Consider the following 18,350-nt stretch of genomic DNA (forward strand, 5'->3'; position numbering starts at 1 on the left):
AATAAACAGACTCCACCATACCGGACTCCACGTGTTGCTCTTTGTTTATTTAGTAAATATTATTTACACGTTTTCAAGAACACATGCTACAGAATTTCATATTTATAGCTCCCAAACAATAAAAACAGCTCTTGAGAACGAAGACAAAGAAAATAAAAACCTGGTGACTAAACAAAGTGTCATCCAGGTTTTGAACACTGAGAAAACATTCAAGTTTTTTTTCTTTTCTTTTCTTTTCTGTTATTGTTTTGTTTTGTTTTTTAATTTTATTTAATATTCAACCATTTCTGATCAAGGCCTCTTAAACTATGCAGTAGTGATTGTGCAGCATATAATATATATTCCTGGTGCTGCTAAAGCTCCCTTTGGTTTGTGCTTCTCTGCAGCTGTGATATTAGCACCCAAACAAATGGAAAAGGGCCCCAGTAGTAACTAATTTATAATTCATGATCTTATTTTTCTTCTTCTTTATTTTAACCTGATGTTGTCTACTTCTTCATCTAATGATGTTGCAGTACCCTTTAATGCAATTTGAAGAGAACCCGGTGCTACAAAGCAGTGCAAGTTTATACTTTCAAAGTCAGACATTTCATTATGCATAGTACAAAACAGTATGTATGTTAACCTATGCAATAGCTTGTATCGATTGCTATGTCGAGTTCGACTTGCAGAAGTCAAATATATATGTATTTACATTTAGAGTTACCATCTAGCTTCCAGTGTCCACACTATCTTAGCATTTTGCTACTATGCAGTCTCAGAAATTGGAGCTCAGTGGAGTACATAAAGAAACTTTAAAATAATGAAACAAAAATTTGAAATCCCTGCATTAATTTCATGGTTAATGTCACAAATTTGATGGTTTCTCATTAGTCTAGTGTGGCCTTAATAGCCAGAGTCTTTAATCTTGTCATTCAGCTTTAAACAAACAAACAAAATCATAAACCTTTAGCAGTGTTCAAACTGACACACACTCACTGGACTCTTCGAATCACACACTGACTGATTGCTTTATATCCAAATTATGGATTATGTACATTTATAGATACACACACAGCCTAGAGAGCACCATTATAGCTTACGATATAGCATACAATCTAGTGACCACAGTAACACTACTTTACATTCAATAGCACACACTACAGTACACTGTACATTAAGGCATGAGGTGTTCTTGATGCAAAACAGCAGAAGATTCGCTGAGAAATGCGATGCACTGAGGAATGGAAACCATGTCTAAACAAACTTTGAAGTTCATCAGTCCTACCATCAAGGCAAGCTATAGCAATATAGACCCTCCTGCTGCTAAAGTACACCAAACTGTATTTTGAGTTATCTAAACACTATCTATTACTCAAATAATTGAGCACTTAAAAACATTCAGAATTAGAATAAAATCAGAGGGTCATCAGCCTTCTGGTGTTTGCTGTCATCTATGCTGCTGATTAAAATTCCTAAAAATGAAAGTTCTCAATTTTTTCTTTGCTTAACAACAGATGATTTAATATAAAAGACAGCAATTTAAAGATAGCGCTTCGAACACCAGGACCACCACTCTGATATGCGTTACATTTTTAAACGACTGCAAATTAATGTCTTCTATTTTGGCGGGGCTCTGTTCATGCAGTGTAGTTATTACTCAAGGAATTAATACAAGCAATACATTTAGCCTTTTTCACTGAATTAATTCATACCACTTAATTATTTTAAACTCTTTTCTTGGCTCTAATTATGTCTACTTAAAATGCAGTTGAAAAGAATTATCATAATGGATTAAAGCAAGCCTGAAAAGCAAATGCTGGAACTGATTCTTTTACATAGCATTAGCATGTTTTATGAATGTAGATCTTTATAATGCAATGTGTCTACTTTACTATCCTATTTTACTAGTAGTCAACTGTATATTTGAACTGCCTGTAAATTGTATGTATAGTAAGATATATAATGGAGGTAAGCACAATGAGTATTAAACAAGTTTGTAGCTGCACAGTAACTAAATGCAAGTCAGATGAGTCAAGTCTGTATTCAGTGTGTGTGTATTACTCGGTAATACTGTATAATTCTGCTCACTGCCTGCAGTGCACATTTTTAGGTAACAGCACATTAGAGTGATGCAAGTTACTTGCAGTTGATATATTTTTTTTACAATTTACAATACCACCCATCTTCACTGAGCGCCGTGACTGCTGATCGAAATGCTGCAGCCCTTCTGACAGTCAAGTACAACCGTAGATGACAGCTCTGAACGTATACTGTGAGGCGTGCAAAACAAATCAAGAAAAATGATTTGATTGAAACCTTTTCACAACTGTTTTGGAAACATTTTGAACATCTTAGCAATGCAGCCAGTTCCCAGTTCCTTTAAAAGAAATAATAAAGATCTGTTTGAGTGTGTCATGATGCCAAACTGTCCTTAACGCTGTTCAAAAGGATGCCAATACTGGAAGTTCGTGTGTGTGTTTGTCTCTGCAGAGAAGAGTCCAGAAAGTGCTGGGTGTGTAGAAGATGTACTGATGAATTCACATGAAGGGCCGTGAGGAGGCCTCATGCATGCGCGAGTCTTACATATCCAAATGCAACCTCTAATCAACTAAGATCAATCGCTAAAGCCTAAATCATCACCAGAGAGAGAGAGAGATACACATCGCTGTCACAGAGTCCACGTGGTCTCTTCAACTCCAGAAATGCAGCTTTGTGGGAAACTAGCGGAAACCTTCAGTGAAGAACTGATAAAAATCCTCATTGAATGACACGTAGTAAATATTATTGATCTGGTTTGTTTTTGCTGGCATTTTACTGAAAAGACTGATTCTTTCTCTGATTTGGGATCTCTTGTGTCTCCGGACACTGAATCAATTCATGTAAACGACAGCCCTTTTGTGACAAGAGGACACAAATCACAAGTTGATTGTGTCCAGGCTTGCATCGCCTTCAGTGATGCAAGCTGTACACATTCAAAAATAGAACGACTGTACAAAAATATACATGAGTAGAAGTTGCCAGTATTTTATAACTTATGCATCCACGATAATAATAGGCATGATCGGAGTAACTGTTTCCAGGTAGGCCATGCTATTGTTACATCCTGTGTGTTATATCTCTGAGACTTAAATTCTGTGTTGAATTGCTGGTTGTTGCAGCTGATTAGCAGCACTTGGTTATCAGTTCAATGTAACTGATGACACCACGGGTGAAAGGTTCTGTGCCAGCAGAGTCCTGTTTTTTAAACTTAAAACTCAGGTGGCAGAACGCACAACAATCCACGTGAGGTGATATTTGCGCCAGATATACTGTACCGTTTGTCAGTAAGGTTCATATCACTGAGATTTGAGTCTCGCGTATAACAAGCTAAAAATCTAAGAAACAAAACTCATTACTTTGACCGCTAGACTGAGCTGAGCTTGGAAACCTGGAGTGCTGTTTGACTGCAGAGGTAAGCAAACAGTAAATGTAACTGTGTGCCTGAATAATTGGGGCATATCTAGCCAGCAGCGCTTATGTTTGACTGGAGCTTTTACAGCTTGCATCCACACTGACGCGCTGCAGAGTGGGCCTCTCCTTACCACTCCGTCAGATGACTGCAGATGAGCCAGAAGATGGAGAGTTCGAGTTAGGGGAAGAAGGAAGGTTCCAGAAGAGCCACTTGCGTTTACACTGCCTCCTCTGGTACAGGTAGTCCTCCTTGTCGCGCTCTTTGCGTGCCCTTTGGTAGTGGTCGTCTTCTTTCAGGTACCACACCGGCGGCCAGCGATGTTTCTCAAAGTATTCTTGGTTCTCTGAATCACAATAAATATTTTCAAGACAATCTTTTCTTTAGTTACTCTCTGTCTCACACTGGTGTTCGCTACTAATGAGAGGAGAGCATTAAAGATTAATCAGATGTTTGTTACCTGCAGACTTGGCCTTCATATCTCGGGGAAACTTGCGGCAGATGCTGTTGTAGTTGGTACAGATGTGGTGAAGACACCAGCCAGTGAGCTGCTGGGCACCGTGGAACTGTCAGCACACAAAGTCATATATCATCACTCTGTGTGTTTTGTTTTGGAGATAAAAAGCAGTGCTGGGGTTTGCTGACATGAAGTGCACATATTAAAAAAAACAATCTATATTTGGAGTACAGAGGCCATTTGAGTTGACCTTACATTTAGACTATCTTGTTTACACTTCTTTGTCAGAGCCATTAAGTAAATTTGTACTGCACTTAGAAGCTTAGTCATGGTAGCATTACTGTGCTAATTTTAGCATGCTGCAGTTAGCATGGCAACTAACAAAGTACAGCAGAAAGTAACAAATTCTAAGGATTCCAATATATATCAACAGTCTTTCTCCAATATATTTCCCACAAATCTACCCCTTTTCTTTTCCTTGCTAACAAGCGAAAACACAAACACACAGAAAACAAACAAAAAAAATCTAACAGCCATTAGCCAGTTTGATTTGTTTGCTATATTCTGGTCTGGCAAAGCAGGCGGCAGTGTAGTAATTAAAAAAAACAACATGAAAATTCATTTTAATGTTTGTGTTTCAGTGGTGAATTGCACCAAATAAATTAAAAATGAGCAAAATGAGCTTGCCGGGTAAATGGAAAATATACCCATTTGAAACTTAATGACAGGATGATGTACAGTGCTGAGCATGATTCCTGTCTCCCAGTTGCTCACTACACCAAAAATCCTTCAGCTAGGTAAGGGCAGTTTAATTTAATGTGTCTTTTGCCCCAACTACTGCCTGTGAAAACTATTTTAGCCTCAAGAGAAGTCCCCTCTGAGAAATGCCCTCATTAATAATAAAAATAAAATCTATTTTGTCACAGCGTTGTGTAAGTGCGTTAAGAACAATCCCTGCTCGGAATGATTGGCAGGTCACACTACCTGGGCCATATCCAAGTACACCAGCACATCTCCATCGATGTCAGCCCCCATCATCGCCGCCTCCGTCAGCACTGTTACTGTGTAGAGTTCTGAAAGAAACATAAAAGTTGCTCTCTGTAGGCAACAGCTTGGAAGGGCACACTGCGGCTGCATGTCATACAATCCTGTACTTTACAGGAAAATGATACCAAATGTAATACCTGTAAGTGCAACCAGGTGGGGGAGGCAAAGTCGATTGGCAAGAACAATGAGCTCCATTGCATCCAGATCCGAGCGAGAACAAAAGCGGCCCGTGTACAGATATTCTAGCACAGCCCTCATACAGCTGCGAGTTGTGTTGGGGAACAGCACCTTAGGAGCAGAAAACATACAAAATATAACATGATTCAGGTCCTGAAGGATTCAGCAGGTGTGCACAGAGAGAGGAAGAGCGAGAAGGAATCTCCTGTACAACATTTTACACGATCAGACTACAAAAAATATTTACTTTTTGTGCAGCAAGAGAGGGACACATCGTGAGTTTCATAGGTGATCTAAATATAGCTTTACAGAGCTATCTGATACACTATGGATCATTTGAAAAGACACAATCTCAATTCCAAACGATCTAAAAACCTTTTCTCCTATCAGGCGTTTTATGAATCTGTAGTACTTTTAATTCATAGTAGAATCAGGCACAATTAGCAGGCCTCAGAGAACTGCAGTACACTTGGATCACAAAGCCAGTGTAATTGTATTAGAGCAGATTTGCAGTCCTCTAATTATACTTTTTACACACTTCACGTAGTCCATTGGTGTGCTACACGAGCCACTTTGTGTATTTGAGATGTGCTACACAAGTGTGCTTTCTTTAATTATAAGCTAATTAAATGCACTTTTATTTGACTGGTAATGAGTATGTAACTATAAATGCTGAACTACGTGTTTCATACAGGGCTGATTTTAGCCTGTCCTCGACTCACCTCTTTGGTGCAGCTCTCAACAAAAGGCCCGCCAAACATAGCTGCCATCCAGTCACAACTAGAGATGAGTAAAGGCTTGTGGGCCATGATCGTCCCATCATCTAGCTTGAAAACTACATCTGCAACGCAGAAGTGAGAGCTAGTAAAACCTCACTTACACCGGCATCCACTCTACTTCAAGCTGGGCAGACAAACAAATACATGTAATGATTTGCTCTCACCAGAAAAAGTGCCTTTGGCCAAGCACTCTTTGACTCTGTTTGTCCGCCGCACATGGAAGGCTTTGGTGATTTCTTGGTTCATGAAGGCTTCATTGTTGAGTATGTTTGCCACCATCATCCGCAGGTCAAAGACCTCCAGCAGCTCAGCGATGTGAGCAATGTGCATTAGCTCTTTTTCATTCTCGTCTAGCTGGCCAGTGTACAAGTAGCGAAGAACTGCTCGAAAAGGACCGAGCTGCATGGACTGGTCCATGTGGACTACAGTCATAGGCCTGGGGCTGTATGTTATGGGGTCGTCCACAAGCTCTTCCTGGATGCTGACAAAGGCTCGGCTCCACGAGGAGAGCAGTCTGCCCCGCCGGGCGACCTCGGAGTCTTTCAAGGTCCCATCACTAGTGCAGGCCCTCAGGTTGGCCTTGTCTCCATCATCGCTGCTCTCACAAACATCAAAGCTTGCGGCACGCATCAGCAGCTCTCGCCCAGAGATCGGACCCCGAGGGGGCTTTTCGGTCTCCTCATTTTGCATGTCCATAATAAAGAGGTCGTAGAACTTTGAAGAGGATGTCGCCAGGTATATCTTGTGTGCGAAAATCTTTTGTCGCTCCTGCAGGACCAGGATGACATCGGCACAGTGTGGGTCCTCGAGAAGACCGGCTGGATGCTCCTCTGTGGTGGTAGGGGGAGGTGGCACAGTGATTATAGGTGGGGGAGGTTTTGGTGGCAAGAAGGGTGCCTGAAGGAGAGGTCGCTGGACATTTCTGAGGTGAGATTTCCAAAACTGCAGGTGGCGGCGTGAAATGAGCGCAGCTCGGATGGCGTTATCAAAGACGTCCTTGACTCCAAACTGAGCAACAACACTGGTTTCATAGTATGGTACTCCCAGCTCTTTGGCCACCTCCCGGCCTCTTTCTGGGGGAAGAATCTCACTGGATTTTATTGGTCTGAAAAATAACATATCAGAAGTTAATCGGAAGTAAATCAACCTTTCGGCCATGAAACTTGAAGGTTCTTGCATATAGAGAGATAAATGCAAAACTGAGTACCTAGCTAAAGGCCTCCGTGCCCTGTTCACTGCCTCCAGGTCAGCATAGCGCAGGTCCAGCTGACAGCCTACCAAGATGACAGGAGCACGGGGACAGAAGTGTTTGATCTCAGGGTACCACATAGTCTTTACATGGTACAGAGAGTTGGGATTGGCGATTGAGAAGCACAAGACCACAACATCAGACCTGAAGGGAAGCCAGAGGGCAAACTTGCTTATTTCAGGTAAGATGAAAGCAACTGATGGTAAAAAGACCATAGAATTTCACATTTTCCCACCTGCCGTATGCAAAACGCCGGTCCTTATGATGGTCTCCAAAAGTATCCCAAAGGCGGAGTGACACACTGACATCATCCACAACATCTCTTGAGCGCTCCAAAACCTGATAGATGCCAAAAAAATATTTGTATTTCTACAACCACCAGCTTCTCTATATCAAGGGACAAAAAACCCAAACTATTTGAGCTTTCTTACTCACCTCCTGGCATACTCTGTATTGGTCAATTGCCCAGACCGTGGGTACATGTGTGGCGAGTAACTGGTACTGAGTCAGGGTGGCATTGCAGGCCCGGGCGCAGATGAGGCGGGTCTTCCCAACTGCATTGTCTCCTACCACCACACACTTGATAGTTTCAACGTTTGGTCTCTCATAGTCCATATCAGAATCCGTCAGCTGGGGCCTGTCAGAATATAAAGGTGTGCAGAAAGTCGTGTATTAGCACTTTCAGTCCTATACTACCCTGCCATGAACGCTACAGGGACAGACACTGACAAGGCTTCATCTGCACTGCTAATTCTGCCTGCAGAGCTATCAGGGGATGGTCTCGTGACTTCCTTGTGTCTATTCACAGGTTCCCTTTTATTGTTCCTGATGTAGAAAAGAATGAAAGTACTGAGCAAACAACAACGGGAAATATACAGCAAATCAGAGCTAGGCGATAGGTTGGTTTTATTCAACCTTAATTAAAAGGTAGAGAAAAGGCACTCTTAGTTTCAAAAGAGTTAAATAAGTTTAAATGCTACTGCTCCTCTTTTAATAAAGGCTGCTGCAATGCTACATGTGTGACACATCCCTGCAATTCTTCCAACCATCAGCAAACCTAAAATTCCCTTTCTTTTTTCCCCATGTCATTACATCTCAAGCATAGCACCCCAACCTTATACCTCAGAGCTTATAACTTAAGTCATCACAGCCCTCATGCATGCGGCATGTACCTAAATGAAACAATAGGAATAGGTAAACAGACTATTTCTGTGTCTTGAAAATGGTTGCTGACGATTTAGGTCGCTGTTCCAGTTTCCAAGGGAACTGTGGTTGGTGTCAGTGTGTTAGACCCTATATCAGACAAGCCTCTGTGATTTATGCTCTTTTTTGATTTGATGTATAGAGACAACACCACTGTTACGTGTCGTAACGTGATTTTGAACCATCTGAAACCCAAGTCACGCCATGTTTAATTTACACATCCAGAGCTTACACGAATAAACAAGAAATCTCCATCCGAGCCCCCCCCCCTCTTGAAAGCGTAAGCGGACTGGAATATAGCCTCCATTCATATTTATATTCTCAGATAGTGCTGCCTTCTTATGAATGAAGCCAGCTACCCCTACCTGGAAGTCAAGTGCCCACTATCAGGAAAAAACAAAAAAGCAGCTCCCTTTCTAAAGCATAACTTCTGCTGTTCTTATACTAAAAGGACTTTCTATCCAAAACACTTTTGCAGCATCATTTGCTTACTTTGGTTCACACAGTGCTCTAAATATTACTATCAAGGGTTACTATGATTTCTTTGCCTCATGGTCACTTTGTAGCCATTCATAAAAAAAATCGGGCTCTTCATTCACTGCATAGTCCGCATCACCATAGGCTTCTCTCACCTTTCAAAACAACTCGCAGTCTGACCTTAGGCTGGGCCTGTCTGATACTATAGAGATACCCCGCCCCTACAATTGCTCATTCAAATGCCCTTTCCTGTTACAGACTACAATGCGCAACTCACGAATTAATTAATGATTTTTTAAAATGTGGTGAGATATACTATATAACGCACAGTGCCTTAAGTCGATCATCTTAAAAACACATTTTTTAAGGAGCCTCGGTTATCTGCCATAACAAGGATGATAAAAACGTGCATACCCTACCAGAAGGACCGAACAGTGCCTCCCTCCACCACCGAGACACTAGTCATGAGGCTCTGCTGCATTACACGTTATGTAACGCCCCGTCACTGACTCTTGAGCCTGTTTATCCGGCTCCGAGTTCATCGCAAAAACCAGCCTCCCCCCATAAAATAAGCGAATTAAAACCACTCTGACGCTGTGGTCATAACGGTTGCCGACCATCCTTACCGCAACATAAGGAAGTGCTGCATCGGGTTGGTCGATGAACGAGATAAAAAGCAGGGCTCCATCGGATGCGTCTTGCACCTGACGGCAGCTCGTATTTAACTTCATCTTCAAGGCGAGGTGAACGAGGCTTGGAAATAGCCGATGTTTCAGGAAAGGTGCTCTGGATCGGTGTGACGAGCCCGATGGCACTGGCAGAAACGCGGACGCTGAGGTGAAGTCTAACGGTGCGATGCAGAGCTGCAGCCCTGGCCGTCATAGACCCACCTCCACTTACTGGATGGCCTCCGTAGCTAATAATAGGCAGGCGCACAGACGGGAAAAAAAAGAAAAAAGAAAACCCCCAAACCTATTTATTACAAAACACTGATCCGCTCATACTTTATACTTTATTTAGCCCAGGTTATGATTAATTCATGCAACCCGCGAGACCTCGGACACGTTAAGCATGAATGATCAGCTCCCTTCTAATCATAGTGGTGTAAGAAGGGGTGTGTCAGGTGGATTTACAGCGGAGAAAGACCAGGGATTAACTTTTGAATGCATGTATACACTAAAACACACACACACTCACACACCCTACACGTGCAGCAACTTGCAGGCATGTCGGATACACGACAAAAACGGAATAAATTCCTGTTTGTTTAAGACATAAGAGACTTCACTGTAATTGTGACACTACCACACCATGAAAACGAAGTTAGATTGTACTCAATACAATTAGTAAGTAAATAAATAAATAAATAAAAAAAACCCACAACAATAAGAAAAAAATAATAACAATCTAACTAAAAAACGCTTAAACACTAATAGAAATTAAGAAATAATACAAATATATTAAAGGAAATACACAGACTTTAGCAGACTTTTGAGACTCTGTCCCTTTTTTACAAGTTGTTATGAAGTGCACATTTTATATTTTGATATGACTCACATTATCACTACAAATACGTTAACTGTTAACATTTGCCTCGTCATTACAGTGTCACGCAATGTTCCCTCTAAGCTGCGCGCGTGCGCAATTGCGCAATGCTGGCACGGTCTCTGCGCACAAAAAAATCTAACCTGATTTGAAATTAAAATTGAAACTTTAACAATTCTGTTTTGCAGTGTTAGTCAGTAAGTGACTGGCTGCGCCAGTGGGCTAAAGCAGTTAATTAAAAGTAGTCTAACATAAATGTAAATGTTGTAATTAATAATTAGCCAATTAATTAATAAAGCATGTAACTTGGATGGATTCGATGCTGGCGTGACCACAGTGGACATGTCTACTGATGTTGCTCACAGTGGTCCAAGGGACCGCTCAGGGAGTTTGTGTGTTCGCTCAGACACATGAAAAATTAGAGGGAACATTGGTCGCAAGCACGTACTTTGACTTTTAAATTCCCAAATTTGAATTATTTTTCTTTCATATTACCAAAATGATTCTGTTTGGAGCTTCTTACTTAGCAATAAAGACCCAAGAGACCTACGAGAGTCGTAGGTCTGTAAGTCACCGCCGTTCATCAGTTTGTGTTAAAGCTTTTATTTTCAGCATTAAAACAACTGTGTTCAGTGAATCAGATTCTCCTGGATTTACTTGACATTTATCATAATCACCATACATCATCCTTCAGTGTCAGCAGCTAGCTAATGTCAGCTATTTAACTGCAAAAACATATCAATGGATCTAATTGGCAGGAAGTTTAGCTATTGTTTAACTTCAGTGATTTAACACACACGCACAAAAGAAAAAAAATAACTCACTCATGGGTACTGACAGCCATGGTTTCCAAAGTTAAGGCCTACTAAAAGTGAGTTTGCACTGTCAGTGAAGTAGCACTTCCTTAAAGTCCAGCTCCCTGGCAGACCGCTGTTGTCCTCAGCCTCAGTGTTCCAGTTATTTTGTCATCTGTGTTAGAAAGCACAACAATGCAGTCTGGTGTTTGTTATCTATGTTTCAGAAGCAAGAGGATCAAATTACAGCTGACCTTTACACCGACTTGCAAATGTTACAATACCGAAGCTTACGTGGAGTTGCTCAAAAAGAAATCAGACCGCTGAGCTGATTTTAACAAAGAAACTTCTCCAACAGATTCATGTCCTAGTGCGGGTTCATTTCATTCAGTATTTCCAAAACACGTGACAAATCGCAAAGTGAAATGCCGGTTTGTTGGCGCTCTGGAGCACTGAGTATTACTGGCCTGATTCATTTACTGTTTACGCACATACACTGTGCGGTGCATGGTTTGGTTTAAGGAAACTGCAGTGTTCAGTCTCCTCCAGCAGGTGAGGCTGACAGTCTAAATTTGACTTAATCCTCTTTTATATAGAGGGTAGAGAAAGTCCCTTCAAAATAAAAGCCACGCGGCATAAAATGTTATAGGCAAGGCAAGTTTATTTATATAGCACAATTCAACAAGGTGATTCAAAGTGCTTTACAGAGACATTAAAAAACAAAAATAATAAAAAGCATGATTTAAAATTGATTAAAAAAACAGTAAATAAAATCAGTAGTTAAAATATAAGTTTTGAAATTTAAGCTTAAAAGTGTGGATTTGGTGCTTTATTCAAATGCAGCTGAGAATAGGTGAGTCTTCAACCTGGATTTAAATAAACTGAGTGTTTCAGCTGATCTGAGGCTTTCTGGGAGTTTGTTCCAGATATATGGAGCACTTTTGTTTAAGTAGCAGTCTTTTATAGCTCTCAGTCAAAACATAAAGAGCGTGTTATCTTCAGGATATGAATACAAATTGAAAAAGACACGCCTACGCACGTTATTAACTCATTATTAGCGTATTTATTTATTGTTTCAGATGAATCTGCTGTCAAAGAGTTCTTAAACAAAAGGCTGATAAACAAATGATTGTGCTTTTGTAAAAGTAACATATCTGTTCCTTATTTGTTATCAGTTACGTTCCTGATAACCCGTAGGAAATGTGGGAAAACAACAAGGCGTTTTTTTTTTTACAACATGCAAAGCATCCCAACTGGCTTTAGTTTCTTCTTTGCATAACTTTAACAGTTTGGACGGTTATAGATCAACCAAGCGTGACACCGATTATTTGTTTCATACTATATGATTCACAAAGTGAAGTATTGATTTTCTACAGTTGGAATTGTGCAACAGCAGAACTCAGGTATAAAGGTTGTGTAAGCAATACCTTTGTGCTCAAGTCCAGCCAGACTGGGGTGTCTGGGATCATTCAGCTTGTCAGAGGATCATTGCAGTTTTTGGTGCTTGCTTTGTTTTCTCTATGGCTTCTGCTGAAACAGACCAGACCGAAGCTCTCTTCTCTCTGAAGTCCTACCATGTCTCAGAAGAACTCGGCTTCATCCTTCCAGATCCTTTGGTACGTTGAAAAGCTCTTTTGAAGTTCTGTGTGTGTTATTTTAGCTTTGCTTGTTTCAAGTTTGTGATGTAACATTATTACATTTTATTCACATTGTATTACTTAAAAACCAAACCTTTAATAAGAATTTGCCAATTACATTAATCCTTATAGCGCCAAAAAAGCTGTTATAAAAATATTAACTTTAGTATTGATTGAGACCAACAAAGATGAAGGAAGTGAGCATTATTCCTAGAAGACGTTTACAAAATCACATTTTTGCATATAGAAGAGAGCAAAAATGGAGAGAACAATAATGTTCATAACTTCTGTAGTCAGAAATAAAACATGAAGCACAGTGATGGATGGGAGAACTGGTTCCTAAAAAAGAAGCTTAGTAAGTTAAGGTCCTGCTTGGACACAAGCACACAACACACATGATGGTCACAAGTTGTGAACATTTCATTTTGAGCCCCTTGAGCCATTTGGATTTTAGTGAATTTGTTGCTTTGCCATTTGAGGACAACATGAACTTGGATTTGTTTGCATTTTACACCAACTACAGTTGTGTTAAATGGTACTGACCAACATTAACATTTTCTCATGATGTGCATTTAAAGGAAGAGCTTCCACCTTATTACCAGCCATGGATGGATATCGCCCTGAGAATCCCAGAGCTTGCGCAGTCCCACGAGTTGCGCTCCCGTATTAACAAGGTATTTATAATGACAAGCACCATTCACGATGACTGTGAAGCAGTTGCTCAGTACAGTTGTCTATGACCAGATGCCACTGCTGAGCAGCAACTTTCTGCAGAAACACAAAGAGTTACGACTGGCCCACCTGGCTCTCAGCATGATGACCATGGGCTACGTCTGGGAGGAGGGAGAGAAAGATACAGTTGAGGTAACTAACTGTCTGTTAGTTTTTCTTTTTCTTTTGCCTCCTGTTTTCTGAATGCTACATGTTACCTTAAGTGATTCAGTTATTATGACTGATTTCTCTTTCATATTCTTTTAAGATACTGCCACGCAGTCTGGCTGTTCCATACTGGGAGGTGTCACAACGCTTAGGGCTTCCCCCAATTATCACACATGCAGATGCAGTATTGGCTAACTGGAAGAGGAAAGATCCTGACGGGTAAGGCCGCTAATCTCCTGCCAGCAGTTTGAGTAAACCCAGCAAATGTGTATAAATATGTCCTGTTTTTCATGTCCATCTGTATATCTGCTGTGCCAGGCCTTTCAACATGGAGTGAGTAAAATTCTGTTTCTGCACACAGTATAATACAATATGTGCTATCATACTATAATATGCACAAAGTTTCATGGCTTACATTTGTCAAACAGGAACCTGGAGTTGTTGGTCAGCCTCCCGGGTGGAGAAAGTGCCCGAGGTTTCTTCTTGGTCACTCTGCTGGTGGAGCTAGCTGGAGTTCCTGCGGTGAAGGTGAAGATACATTAAAAACAGGAAACATCCTAAAATGTGCACTTGATAATTGTTGTTAACAGACAAATATAAGGGCACCCTTAAAGCGAGGACATTTCTAACCGAACCACTGCTTTGTAGAATATTCCCACGGTGATCAATGGTGTGAGGTGTGGCGACACCGAGGCTGTGGCCAGAGGCTTGGAGATCATCAGCCGGTCTATTGAGGACATGACTGACGCACTCAAACTGATGCAAGGTACTTATTCAGATGTAAAACCTAAATGTGTTACAGCCTTTTTCCAAAAATGTTTGCACGTTATGTTATGTGAAGGCTGATGTGCAGGCAGGAGTGGTGGTAAGGAGGACCCAATGTGCAGACACTTGGAGGCAAACGTTAATTCAAAAAACTCAGCTTTATTGCTGGATGGTAGAAAACAGAAACCTAACTGAACTAAGAACATAAACTAAGCATCAAACCAGTTGACAGGCAAACCACACAGCATGGTAGACAGTAGATCACAACACAGAGGAAAACACAGGGCTTAAATACACAGAGAGAGCAATCAGTGAATGAGAGACAGGAGAGAAACACAGCTGGGACAAATCAGGGCTAACGAGACAAGGGAAGCAAAACCAGATACATTAATATGAGACACGGACTTTCAAAGTAAAACAGGAAACATAACACAGAGACACGGACTTGACAAGGGGATACAGCTGACAGGGGAGACAGAGCAACTATAGAACACAGAAACATAAACCATAAGACAGAGAACTCTAACAAAGACACCAAAAGACTAGAAATGATAAATAATGGCAAAATCAAAGTTCAATAATAATGAAAACTCAAAACTCTGGGTCAACGACCCAGGTCTCCCAAAACATTATGCTGTAGACAGGGTTAGGGTTAGTTCAGGACATGGACTTGTTTAACTTTGGTCTTGCTTTTCTAATATGTATGGAATATGATGCGGTATGATTGCTGAAATGATGTTCTCTATCTTGTTTAAACAGTATGTATGTTTTTTTTTGGTTGAGTTGTTAACTGTGTTTCAAAAAGTGTTTTTATCCCTATGCAGTTAAATAATTTAGCATAGTTTGCAATGCAGTGGCAGCCGAGGGTCCAAAGATCACAGCTGTTTGTTGTTTGCTTTCAGCATACAAAGACTTCTCAGAGCTTTAAATGATGTTTAACACGGGTAGAAAACTCCCTTCCCTGAATCTTTTTAAATTTAAATTGGGAGTTATTTGTAAATGACTGAAACGTTTACCTGTGCTGTCTTGAAATGTATGACCCTGCCTCTTGCCCAAAGCCAGCTGGGATAGGTTCATTGATAAAGAAAGAAAAACGTTTTTTAATGATTGCAAATGATTCAATTCTTGCCTTTTTCTTTTCTTTTTTTTCGTGATTATTGTAAAATGAATCCCATTAACAACTGTTTTCTTTTCTTCCCTAAGTGCATGTGGACCCTTCAGTCTTCTATGGCATTATGAGGATCTACCTGTCTGGGTATAGAAATCTATTGCTGTTTTCTCTCGATTCACATAGTTGCAAAGTGAAACATGTTTTTGAGACCTATGTGCGTGCCCGTGTCACATAATCATACTTAGATGGAAAGACAACCCGTGTATGCCAAAGGGGCTGGTTTATGAAGGGGTCCAGACAGCGCTGATGAGGTATTCAGGAGGGAGTGCTGCACAAAGCAGTCTGCTGCACTGTTTTGACGAGCTTCTGGGAGTCAAACATGAACCAAAAAGTGGTAAAAAGGCTGACGAATTGTCAATAACATGATCCCAACTGTGCCAGAGATGAATGTAAAGAATTCACTGCTTTTGTTTTTCCCCAGCTTCCTTTCTAATCTACATGAGGGACTACATGCCACCCCTTCACAAGAAACTGATCAACGACATCTCCTTGCAGCCGTCCCTGAGGAGTTTTGTCCAGCAGCAAGATCGCAAGGACCTCAACAATGTCTTCGATCTCTGTGTTAAAAAGCTGCTGGCTTTGCGCAGCTACCACATCAATGTCGTCAGCCGCTTTATCACAGTACCTGCTGCCCGTGCTCGACAACTGCGTGACCAAAACCACAACTCAGATGGCGAGATGATCAGCAGAGCACCCACAGCACTTGAGGAGAGGGGCACCGGAGGCTCAAGCATAATGTCTTTCCTAAAAACTGTGAGGGATCAAACAAAAGATACGTTGCTGCCCGAGGCGAGCAGAGAAATAAAACATCACAGCTGAACTGTCATCACAGAGGAACCGCGAGTCATGCAAATCAAATAAAACCACCAGAAAAATCAACTCTGATGACTTTCCGCACTATTTCACTTGTCTTTAAAAGGATAGCTTTTGGCAGAATGAAAGCGAGGGGCCTCTTTTGATTGTCTTCCATGTAGCTTTGGCGGGTCTGTAAACAAACCTCAGCCTAATAGACACGAGTGATACCCGTCAATCGATCCAAACCATGATTTAAACCACTACTGTTGCTTTCCATTACACGCAACCACTAATTGCGTCTTTAATCTGAACTGGAATGTGAAAAAAAGAGCATCATTTCAAGATCCAAATATTTTGATGACATTTAAACATTAAACAGTTGAAATCAGTACTAACACTCCTGTAATTTTGGTAAATGAGACTGAGAAACCAAGATCAAGTGTATTTTTCAAATCACAAAGATTTCTTGGTTTCTCCAGCCTGAAGATTATCTTAAATCATCCACCGCTGGTATGGAAGTAAAAACAACTGACTTTCTGCTTTTAAGTAAAATAATCAGGGAAAATAAAGTACTGCAGTACCGTGTGAAACCATGGTAGGGCACTAAAGGGCAGCATTACGATGAGCTACCAGCGTGGGCAGCCTATGAGAGAAGCAAGCCTGATTTGGCCTTGACAAGCAAAACTGACCCCATGATGATAATGTGTTATTCATTAATTGCAGTCTTGTGATGATGTATTGAAATTGACATCCACTCATTAAAGTACCAGGATGGAACCTGACTCTTCCATCTCAGAAAATAATCGTCCTTTGTTGTGTCTTAACTTCGTGGCACTGATTCAAAACAGGGTTGTCATGTCAGAACACAAAGCAGAGCAGAGACGCATCGACTTATCAGAGTGGTTACCTCAGCTATCCTGCCTTCTTCCTCCAGCCCACATCCAGCCCTCACATGCCCCACCATACTTCCTGAACCCACTGTGTGGAAAACCCAGGGCAATGAAGGGATGGATTGTGCCATGAATGGCTCATGCTGTGTAATCTTCTCCTTTCCTGGCTCATCTCCACTGGTATTTCATTACAATAACAGCCTCGCCAGATCAGATAAGAGAGATGGTGTGGCAATTAGACATGACAGTTTCCCCAACCTGAGTGACCTACTTTATCTTGAACTCTTTTCACATGCTGGTGAGCGGGAATGACAATAGAAGAGGCAAATGGAGAGAACACAATTACACACGCGGCCTGTGAAAGGTTTTAGCGTGAGAGATATGTGTCTGTGCATATGGAGACAGCAATTTTAATTTCAGTTTACTCTGACAAATTCAGAGCAAATACCTACAAATTTCAAATTAAGCTGGCTGTCATTTGTGGGTTTTGTACTTAAACCGAGGCACTCAGGCAGCCATAGAGAATGTTTCTATAAGATGACAGGGAGGTCTTAGGCGAGGAGGTGAAAGGTGAACAGAAACTGGAAATGGGTGGTGATAGGCCGAACAGTGTATTCACATCATGGGGATCTGATTAGAGCCATCATTGTCCAGCCAAAGTAAATAATGTCTTTCCTTATTGCCATGTAGGTGGAGGACTCCCTGACAACCCTACAGTAAACACAGGCCATCTCTAAGGATGTCTTCATTGTGTAGTCGGGGCTGGGCCTCTATGGCCGCTATAGTTTCACCTTGCATCACACAGCTGGTTTCAGTATAGGAATGACACATGTGCATGAACACACCTGTACTAACAAGGTTGTGACATGTATTATGTAAATAATAGGGTGAAAGGTGTCAAGTTTTGCCTTAAAGGTTCATATCGGCTGCAAAAGTTTAGTCGTGATTGTTAAATATGTGACATTTCTTCACTGCCGCATGCATCAGGAGTCTCTGTTTTTTGAGAAATCTCCTAAGACATCCATATTCCAGCTATCTGACAGGATAACAGACAA

General features: G+C 41.1%; 2 protein-coding genes across 4 annotated transcripts; one reads left to right on the top strand and one right to left on the bottom strand.

Annotated features, from left to right (window-relative positions):
* Positions 1–26: 26 nt before the first annotated feature.
* Positions 27–9,904, bottom strand: rhobtb2a (Rho related BTB domain containing 2a). 2 transcript variants are annotated; one of them, XM_085475070.1, is made up of 10 exons: positions 9,446–9,904; positions 7,575–7,776; positions 7,375–7,478; positions 7,098–7,283; positions 6,055–6,995; positions 5,834–5,952; positions 5,072–5,222; positions 4,872–4,960; positions 3,891–3,996; positions 27–3,776 (listed from the first exon to the last, which is right to left on the bottom strand). In XM_085475070.1, the coding sequence occupies exons 1-10, from the start codon at positions 9,505–9,507 to the stop codon at positions 3,571–3,573; spliced, it is 2,166 nt and encodes a 721-aa protein (XP_085331196.1). In that variant the 5' UTR covers positions 9,508–9,904; the 3' UTR covers positions 27–3,570. The 2 variants fall into 2 exon arrangements, with proteins under 2 accessions (XP_085331196.1, XP_085331197.1); XM_085475071.1 differs by lacking the exon at positions 9,446–9,904 and adding an exon at positions 9,239–9,265.
* Positions 9,905–12,581: 2,677 nt separating this feature from the next.
* Positions 12,582–17,202, top strand: ido1 (indoleamine 2,3-dioxygenase 1). 2 transcript variants are annotated; one of them, XM_085475073.1, is made up of 10 exons: positions 12,582–12,774; positions 13,374–13,469; positions 13,540–13,659; positions 13,775–13,893; positions 13,993–14,007; positions 14,103–14,202; positions 14,323–14,440; positions 15,643–15,694; positions 15,796–15,944; positions 16,032–17,202. In XM_085475073.1, exons 1-10 carry the CDS (start codon positions 12,679–12,681, stop codon positions 16,427–16,429), a joined length of 1,263 nt encoding a protein of 420 aa, XP_085331199.1. In that variant the 5' UTR covers positions 12,582–12,678; the 3' UTR covers positions 16,430–17,202. The 2 variants fall into 2 exon arrangements, with proteins under 2 accessions (XP_085331199.1, XP_085331200.1); XM_085475074.1 differs by having other exon boundaries at positions 13,570–13,659.
* The last annotated feature ends 1,148 nt before the right edge of the window (positions 17,203–18,350 follow it).

The sequence above is a fragment of the Copadichromis virginalis genome, linkage group LG12 (genome assembly GCF_057382275.1).
Source record: "Copadichromis virginalis isolate Kocher_CV1m ecotype Utaka linkage group LG12, C_Virginalis_male_GT1.1, whole genome shotgun sequence".
NCBI classification, from domain to species: Eukaryota; Metazoa; Chordata; class Actinopteri; order Cichliformes; family Cichlidae; genus Copadichromis; species Copadichromis virginalis.

Coding starts and splice junctions, on each gene's coding strand:
- rhobtb2a (XM_085475070.1), bottom strand. CDS start 9,507: ATGGAGCCCTGCTTTTTATCTCGTTCATCGACCAACCCGATGCAGCAC. Junction 7,777..9,445: donor CAGCACTTCCTTATGTTGCG/GTAAGGATGGTC, acceptor ATATTCTGACAG/GCCCCAGCTGACGGATTCTG. Junction 3,997..4,871: donor TGTACTTGGATATGGCCCAG/GTAGTGTGACCT, acceptor GTGTGCTGACAG/TTCCACGGTGCCCAGCAGCT.
- ido1 (XM_085475073.1), top strand. CDS start 12,679: ATGGCTTCTGCTGAAACAGACCAGACCGAAGCTCTCTTCTCTCTGAAG. Junction 14,441..15,642: donor CGCACTCAAACTGATGCAAG/GTACTTATTCAG, acceptor TTCTTCCCTAAG/TGCATGTGGACCCTTCAGTC. Junction 15,695..15,795: donor ATGAGGATCTACCTGTCTGG/GTATAGAAATCT, acceptor AATCATACTTAG/ATGGAAAGACAACCCGTGTA.